This window comes from Sorghum bicolor, chromosome 1 (genome assembly GCF_000003195.3).
Source record: "Sorghum bicolor cultivar BTx623 chromosome 1, Sorghum_bicolor_NCBIv3, whole genome shotgun sequence".
NCBI classification, from domain to species: Eukaryota; Viridiplantae; Streptophyta; class Magnoliopsida; order Poales; family Poaceae; genus Sorghum; species Sorghum bicolor.
In genome coordinates this window covers 62,960,763-62,970,264 of record NC_012870.2, presented here as the reverse complement: position 1 = coordinate 62,970,264, position 9,502 = coordinate 62,960,763, and the positions used below count along the sequence as shown (strand labels likewise).

The 9,502-nt window shown below is 42.2% G+C and overlaps 1 protein-coding gene across 1 annotated transcript; it reads left to right on the top strand.

Annotated features, from left to right (window-relative positions):
• LOC8077061 (SPX domain-containing protein 5) lies at positions 425 to 1,777 on the top strand. Its single transcript, XM_002467662.2, has one exon. It carries the CDS (start codon positions 633 to 635, stop codon positions 1,440 to 1,442), a length of 810 nt encoding a protein of 269 aa, XP_002467707.1. The 5' UTR covers positions 425 to 632; the 3' UTR covers positions 1,443 to 1,777.

The window sequence follows — 9,502 nt, the reverse complement described above, 5'->3', positions numbered from 1 at the left end:
TTTTTCTTTATCTTTACACCAAAAGGAGAAAAAAATATGAGAGAGAGTTAGAGAATGGTACAACTAATAGGGCAAATTAAAAGCACCGGTGAAATCGATAGAGAGGATAAAAAATACTGGTGTGCAGGAGCAAATAAGTATGATACAGTCTTGTTCGTTTGGCTCATAAGTCGTGGTAAAAAGCATTGTTAGTTGATTTTTTTAGAGAAAAATACTGTTGAAAGGCTGGTTGATTCGACTGATAACTCAAGTAAACAAGCTTAATCTCATTAATAATAGAATAAGAGTTATATCCGGAAGCCGTTGGTGTCCCCAGCAGATTAGCAGAGTGGGCAGCTAGCACCCCACACCCGATCTCCAAAGTTTGATGTGATCCTCCCCTTATTACACGCAACGCATCGCATATGCTCCCACATATTCGCTTCTCGCCTTCCCTCCTCCTCCCTCCTCTGCTGCTGCTGCTCCAACCAACACCCACCTCCCCCTCCCTATATTAACCTCGCCGTCGCTGCTGATTCACCCTCCTCTCATTCTCATTCGATTACACACAAACAAAGATTAGAGAGAGATCAAATTGATCTACTGCCACGATCTCGATCAAACAAGTTCTTTTAGCAAGACCGGACCGACCGATGAAGTTCGGCAAGCGGCTCAAGAAGCAGATCGAGGAGAGCCTGCCGGAGTGGCGGAGCCACTTCCTCAACTACAAGGAGCTCAAGCGCCGCGTCAACGCCGTCTCCTCCTCCTCCCCGGCGGCGGCGGCGGCATCGGCTTCTCCATCGCCATCGTCGTCCCGGGCCGCGGAGGCCGACTTCCTGACGCTCCTGGACGCCGAGATCGACAAGTTCAACGCCTTCTTCCTGGAGCGGGAGGAGGAGTTCGTCATCCGGCAGAGGGAGCTCCAGGAGCGCATCCGCCGGGCCTCGGCCTCCGACGCCACCATGGCGCGCGGCATCCAGCGCGAGGTGGTGGACTTCCACGGCGAGATGGTGCTGCTGCTCAACTACAGCAGCGTCAACTACACGGGGCTCGCCAAGATCCTCAAGAAGTTCGACAAGCGCACGGGCGGCGTGCTCGGGCTCCGCCTCCCCGTCATCGCCGGCGTCCTGCGCCAGCCCTTCTTCACCAACACCGACCTCGTCTCCGAGCTCGTCAGGGACTGCGAGGCCATGATGGAGGCCGTCTTCCCGTTCCCGCCCGCCGCCGTCTCCGCCGCCAGCAGGGACCTCCTCCACGAGCGGCGCCACGCGGTCGCCGTCGCCGAGCAGAGCATCTTCCGCAACACCGTCGCCGCGCTGCTCACCATGCAGGAGGTCCGCAGCGGGAGCTCCACCGTCGGGCACTTCTCGCTGCCGCCCATGCAGCCGCTGCCGGAGTCAGACTGGCTCGTCGAGTCCGTCAGGAACACGCCGACGGCGTCGCCCCTCATCCCCACGCAGTGACTGCCTGCCGGGCTCCTCTCACTTGTTGCTTTCCAGCTTGCTGTGCTCATCCTGAGTACCTGTCGGTCGGTCCTCGCCATGGCCATCACCATGGTCCATGCCACTGCAGAACTACACTGTGCAAAGTGTATGCAAGAACGCACCACACTAATAATTACTACTCTGGTGTAAATTAAATTAACTGCAGGCTACCGTTTTGAATTTTGATTCCTTTTCCTTTTCTGTCACGATCGAAATTCATGCCGCAGTGGTACTGCAATGCGGCTGATGTGTAATTATCAGTCTGTAGTTTTTTTTTATTTTTTTATTTTGATGAGGTGTCCTTTCTGGTCTTATTTTGCCATCTTTTTACCTAGTAATAATAATTAGTACTAGGACTAGTAGGAGTAAATAATGTAGAGTACTATATATGTACTGTAAGGCCAGTCTCAATGGGGGTTTCATGGAGGTGTCATGCACATTAATTAGGCCACCACATCAGCAATTTGGATGTTTTTGCATGAAACGAAGAGGAGAGAGAAGGAGATCGTTTCATCCCTACGACACGACTTCGTCCAACACCGTGAAACTGAATGAAATCTGCACTGAGGCCCTCGTCGCGTTTCACGGTGGTGTGGTTCGCGTAGACAGAGTCGGCACGACATAGAGCGCAGCCGTCCCTTGCCAGCGCGGGCGCGGCTCGGCCGCCGCCGGCGCATCGTCCATCGCTGCGAGTCTACCCGTCCGCCCACCGTGACTCCATCGGCGGGCACCAGAGATCCGCCAGGCTGCAAGAGCGCGCGCGAGCGGGAGCCCCACCGCTGGCTCGGCCGTGCGCTGCAGGAGCGATGCTGGGCGCGGGTGTGAGAAGAGATGCCGGGCGCGGGTGCCGTTGGCCTCGGTCGCAGCTCCGCCGCGCACGGGCCCTGACGAGGGCTCCTCCATTGTTCTTGCGGTCCTAGGAGCCGCTAGGTACAGGCGAGACTGCAGGGCCTGTCCGCGGTGGGCGAGGCCGTCCGCCGCGTATACTAGTACACTAGAGTGCATACATACAGTATTCGATTCCATACGGAAGGTTGCCATGGCGCGAGCGAGTCCGCCTATGCCGTCGTGAGCAGGCCGCCGGCTACGAGCCACCGTCCTCTGTTTTGCTCGCTCCGGCGCACGAACGGGAAAGTAAAGGATGTGAGATATTGGTGGGACCCAAAATAGATAAATAATCTATGAATTCGTGCAATGAAATTATACATTGAGAAAGAGATCTATTTCATGCTAAAGTTTCACATCTTGGAAACCGGGAGATGAAACACTGCATCAAGACTGGCCTAACAAGCAAGAGATCTTGCTGTGTAATTTTACCGGCAAATTAAGACCAAGCTGCTGGCAGATCAAAGACGCTCGCGCTCCCTGATCAAATCCTCTATGATTATTTCCATTCTCTTCCATAAGCAGTCACCTAATGGCATCTTGGATGTTCACAGCTGTTCTGCGCTAGCTGATTCAAATATGTACTTGATTATTTGTCAAAAAAAATATGTACTTGATTTGGTTACTTTCAGGAAGAACAAGAAAACATATATAAAAATTGTGAGCAAAGAAACGTGTGTGATTGTGTCTCTGTCCTTCAGGCAACAAATACTGCAGCCTTGTGGCCTTGACATGACTTGAGCAACACATCTCATGGATTTCTGGTGTTGGAAAAATAAAAGTAGACAGTTAGGCTTAACAAAGAGCTAATAGCAAAACTGCAATCAGATATCCAGCAGGTCAACTTGAGCCTAGCTAGTATGTTAATTTGTTATACGAGGTAGACTTTAACATGACCATTTATGGGCCTTGTTTAGTTCCGAAAAGTTTTTGGATTTTGACGTTGTAGTACTTTCGTTTTTATTTGACAAACATTGTCCAATCATGGAGTAACTAGGCTTAAAAGATTCGTCTTGTAATTTACATACAATTAGTTTTTCTTTTCGTCTATATTTAATGCTTCAGTCATGTGCTGTGTCGAGGAATCTTGAATTTTTTTAATTTTTGGGGTGAACTAAACAAGGCCTTAATGGAATAGTATCAACAGAAACTGGAACACACTGTCTCTATTAATGAGTAACATGTCCGTCTTTGATAATGGTTAAGACAGAGTATTTTCTATGAGCACGCCTCTCCATTCCCAGAGGCAGCACGTACCGTTACTTTCTGTCTCTGATAATTTAGGCACCTGTCTCTAAAAATCGACACTGTGACTGGTGGTGCTAGCAAGGACTAATGTCGTGGTGCATAATGCTGGTATGTACAGTACTCCGTCATATCGCAATTAGAAGTCGTTTAGTACAGCATTGTATATACCAAGAGTGATTAATTAGGGAAGTTTTCTTTCTTTGCCCGTATTAAATAGACCTACACAGGTGTTTTCTATACAATGATTCTTTGTAGTCCAAGTGGTAAGCACTGCACAACTTGAGGCTAGATGTCCCATGTTTCAACCCCTCGGCCACATTATTTTTTGGACCTATACATGGATTTTGCATGGTGTTTCAACCCCTCGGCCACACTATTTTTTGGACCTATACGTGGATTTTGCAGATTTTGCATGGAGAAGCGAAGAGATCGTTTGCGGGCTATTAACGTGCGGCGCGGGAGCCAAAGCGCGAGAGGTAGCATCGTCCAAAGTTAACACGTTAGAGGCTAGAACGACTTCTTTTGGTTCAGATCGGTCCTTCGATTCTCTAGAACGACTTCTAGTAATACATGTACCTTTTACTACTTATTTTTCTTTCAATTTCTATTTTGCTACTTATAGAAAAGGTCTCTAGATTATCAAAGCAAGACAATAGTAGGCCTAGTCAATAGTGGTATACAACATCTGTCTGGTATCTCTAACTACGACCATTGGCAGATGGAATCGTAGCAAGCTTTTGATCCGCCACACCTCAAGTTTAATACATCCTCCGCCACTAGATCTGGCCTTGTTTAGTTCACCCTAAAAACCAAAAAGTTTTCAAGATTCTCCGTCACATCGAATCTTGTGACACATGTATGAAACATTAAATATAGACAAAAACAAAAACTAATTATACAGTTTAGCTGTAAATCACGAGACGGATTTTTTGATCCTAGTTAGTCCATGATTGGATAATATTTGTCACAAACAAACAAAAGTGCTACAGTACCGAAAACTTTTCACTTTTCGAAACTAAACTAAGGCCCTAGTGCGTTTTGGGAAAGAAGAAATCGTTCAACTTGGGCTCCAGACGAGTCAAAAGGTGGCAGTGCAAGTGCAAGGAGGTTGGAGGACGACGACAGCCGACAGGCATCGAGTGGTGACGAAACAAAAAAAAAAAAAACTTTGAACGACGACACCACTGTTGAAGTGGTCACGCTATTTCCGATAAGTCAACCCGCCATTTCTTCAGTAACTAGTGCCTGATGACAAATATTCTATCCCAAACGATGGTTATGCGTGTAAGTATAGGCAGGCAGGCAGCGCGTCACTAATAAGAGTAGAGGATCCGCTCCATCCACACAGAACGAATATACCGTACGTACGTGGTGGTAGGTATGTTTGAACAAGAAGAAATTCATGCATGCTGCCATACTGGTGAACTCTCAACAAACAAGGTGGCGTTTAATTTGTTCAAAAGATATATATAGGACCTGTTTGGTACATTGTTGTGAGTTTTTTTTTTTACCAAATACTTATTTCTAAAATAGCTTCATGGATGAAGTTGTTTTTCTTCTTTTATCACAAAGACATGAGTTAGGATGAAACTAAAAAAAGTAGTTTATTTTAACTCTCTTCTTCATTTCTCTCTCATCTATGCATAAAGCAGTTAGTGAAGCTATTTTATCAAACATTTTTTTTCAAAACAGCTTAGCTTTATCTAAAAAGTTACTCGTAAAGTTGAGCTATGTCTAACAAGTCCATGGATGCCAGATCGAGACATGCGTGTATATCAGCAGTTGCAGTTCCTTCCTTTGGTTTTCATGGCTTTTTTTCTCGTATGGAAGATGACAAGAATATTCTTTCAGAAAGGTGCCTAACAGAACAACAGACGTGGACACAGAGAGAGAGAGAGACGGTGAGATGGCGATGTGGGCATCGCTGCTGCTCTGATAATGGGCACTGGGGCCTTGTTTACTTCCCAGAAAATTTTGCAAAATTTTTCACATTCTCCGTCACATCGAATCTTTAGACGCATGCATGGAGTATTAAATATAGACGAAAATAAAAACTAATTGCACAGTTTGGTCGAAATTGACGAGACAAATCTTTTGAGCCTAGTTAGTCCATGATTGGACAATATTTGTCAAATACAAACGAAAATACTACGGTGTCCATTTTCCAAAATTTTTCGGAACTAAACACGGCCTGGATGGATATTCCTCGCGAAATGCCGAAACTGAACTGGGGAAAAAGGTAGGTAGAGCATGTGGTTTTGAGCGCTACTCCTAGAAAAGGACAGTGGTTGCTTTTGGTGGTGGTACCAAATGCAGACAGAGCGTGTTGTCGGTCGTCGTCAATACGAGAGAGGCAACATGTCCATCACCTTCCAGTTCCTGATGTAGCTTGTATGCAGGCTTCTCAGCCCCTCACTCAGTCGCTCCTGAAGCAACTAATAATGACAGAGAAAGAGTAGAACAAACCCCATCAACTAACAATAAAAACACTCTCTTGCATTGGGTGGTGGATCAACATGCATGCTTTTGCTTTGCGGCATGAACCCATGTCATCGAAGATGATGGACAGATTGATCTCCTGAGGGCAGACATGCTGGGGATAGACTATGAGTACGCTTTGTATCCTAAGATTAAAATCTCAAGTCATGATACACCACTATTGAAAAAATTTATAGCAACGCTCCCTTTCTTTATAGGGGCAAACCGTCCCTACAAATGGTGTCCAAATGAGCCGCCCCCCTACAAATCCATTTGTAGGGGCTTGCTGATGTTATGAACCGCCTTTACGGTAAAAAAAAATAAGCATTAACATTCGATTTTTGTTAAATGACCAAAATAAAAGTTATCGATCTTGAAAAGTATTACTACTTTGCTATTTACAACTTTTCTCATTTAAAATCATTTACTGCATCAAAATATTGTTGGAATTAAATTTTTAGATCATTGAAGAACACTGATTTCTCTTTGTAATCTCTGTATAAAACTTATAAATAGTATTTCTTCCTCATACTAACTTCAAATCTAATGATTTTTTTCCTATAATTTTTAAACCATGCTCTATCAATTTATTGTGTTCTTACAGCTATTATTTTAGTCAACTTTTCATGTAACTTTTTTTATCAATTGAAAATTTGAATTTCAAAAAATGGCAATTTCAAACAATATTTTGGAGCAGCAAATGATTACAACTGAAAAGTCATGAACATAAAAGTTATAGAACTCATCAAGATGTACAACATTTATTTCGTCATTACTTTATCCGACAAAATGATAATAACATTGTTCACAAAATTTACACCTCTTGTAGTTTATGAAACCGTATGAGAGGTATGTAAAATTTGTGAACAATGTTACTACCATTTTGTCAGATGAAGAAATAACCAAAATAAAAGTTGTACATCTTGATGAGTTCTACAACTATGTTGTTGATAACTGCTTTAGCTGAAATCGTTTACTCTTTCAAAATGTTGTTTCAAGTTAACATTTTTTTAAAATTCAAATTTTGAATTATTCAAACATAGTCACATAAAAAGATGACTAAAGTAAAAGATGTAGATCCCGGAAAGTTATACAACTTTGTAGTTGACAATTTTTTCATTTGAGATAATTTTGTCAAGGAAAATTAAGTTTGAATTTCTCAAATTTGAATGTTTCAAATGACCTAGATGGAGAAACAATCAAAATAGTAGTTGTAGATCTAGAAAAGTTATAGAACTTTGTAGTTGACAATATTTTTATTTGAAATTATTTTGTCAAGAAAAACTATGAGTGAATTTCTAAAATTTGAAATTTGAATTTTTTAAATGACCTCAGATGAAGAAATCACTAAAACAAAAGTTGTAGATCTCACAAAGTTATAAAACTTTCTAGTTGACAACTTTTTTATTTGAACTCATCTTACTAAGAAAAACTATGTTTGAATTTATCAAATTTGAAATTTAAATTTTATAAAGGACCTCAGAAGAAGAAACTGCTGAAATAAAATTTCTAGATCTCAAAAAGTTATAAAACTTTGTAGTTGGTAATGTTTTTATTTGAATTCGTTTAGTGTCTCGAACAATCAATTTAAACTTAGGTTAGGATAATATGTGGGGAACCAAAATCTAATATAGACATAAGTGAGTGTAAGGTGCAGTGGTAGAGGAGGATGCGCGTGATTTTTGCACGAAAAATACTGTGACTTCTAGAAAATGATTTGTAGCGGTGGCTGACCAGTGGGAGCCTCCCAGATTATTTTTTCTCTACTTTTTGCCCATTTTTGATCCGGAATCGTGATTTCTTGCCCCTACAAATTACTGGCCACTCCTGCAAATCAGATTTGTAAGGAAGGCTAACCAACTACCCCTACAAAAATCCACCATTTCTAGCAATAGTTTGGTATGCCGTGGAGCCGCCTCTAAAAATCCATTGTGGCGTAGTGATACGACATAGTAGAGAATAAAGTTATTAGTGTATGCATTATTTATATTGCTAAACATAAAACATTTGAGGGTGGACTATACATACTCTTGAAGAGTAGGTAGCCCATTAGAAATAAAGACAACAGTTGATGATTCTAACAATACATATGTAATCGGATGCTATGATCCTCCAAAACATATTTAACATCTGAAATCCTACTTGCTTGAACTGAAAATAATATCTTTCAGATCTTTGTGCTTGTGCCATGCATGGTCACCACAAGTCACCTTCAGCAATATATGCAGTCTATCTACTGACTAGTAAGCACGTTCTCAGAAGCGCTTTAGAGATGAGATCCCGTCTCATTATTAGGTTCACCAAATGAAAAGGCGAGGTGTTATGTTAAACGCAAAAGCATGCATGGTCAAGTCGCCAACAAAGACGGCGGGGCATATGCTTATGTTTATGCCGTGCCGAGGCGATTACCCGTTTTTTTCTCTCTTGTTGACACAGATGGATAGTGTAAGAAAGACAGTGGCGTCTCCTGATTGATTAGTTATATATAACTACCAGTGAGCCCATCTTATCCTGTATTCCTTTTTTCTGTAAAGCAGCGAATTACATAGAGCATATGCGGCCAATTGATCTCGCTCCACTGCACTACCCTCTGGCGCCACCTGACAATTGCGGGCAGATAGCTTAGGCCTTGTTTAGTTCCAAAAATTTTTGCAAAATAGAAACAGTAGCACTTTCGTTTGTATTTGATAAATATTGTCCAATCATGAACTAACTAGGCTCAAAAGATTCGTCTCATCAATTCCGATCAAACTGTGCAATTAGTTTTTATTTCGTCTATATTTAATACTCTATGCATACGTTTAAAGATTTGATGTGACGGGGAATCTGAAAAATTTTGTAAAATTTTTGGAACTAAACAAGGCCTTAGGCATACACCCAAAAACCAAAAACTTTACAAAATTTCTCGTCACATCGAATCTTGCGGTACATGCATGAAGTATTAAATATAGATTAAAAGAATAACTAATTGCACAGTTTATCTGTAAATCACGAGACGAATCTTTTAAACCTAGTTACTCTATGATTAGACAATGTTTGTCAAATAAAAACGAAAATGCTACAATGTCAAAATTCAAAAACTTTTTGCATCTAAACAAGGCCAGCTTTAGAGCAGCTCCCTTATCCCCAATCCAACTAACTGTCATATTGGTGGAATTGGCTTCACCAGTTTTTCTATCCCATCCCCATTAATTGGTGATCACTAAAAAAAGCATCCAACTCCCCCCTAAATAGAGGGGGAGGAGATCGATGCGGCTATAAAATTCTACTCATAGATGTGGGTGCATATACGTTGCTTCACTGGTTGGTGCTTGAAGTGCAAGGGATTCCATCTATTTTGAAGGTAATCCAAATTAACTGCAAATTCCTGCGGGTGTGAGTACGGGTGTTACCCATTAACAATTTGGCAAGGGCAGGTATTTACTCCA

Coding starts and splice junctions, on each gene's coding strand:
- LOC8077061 (XM_002467662.2), top strand. CDS start 633: ATGAAGTTCGGCAAGCGGCTCAAGAAGCAGATCGAGGAGAGCCTGCCG.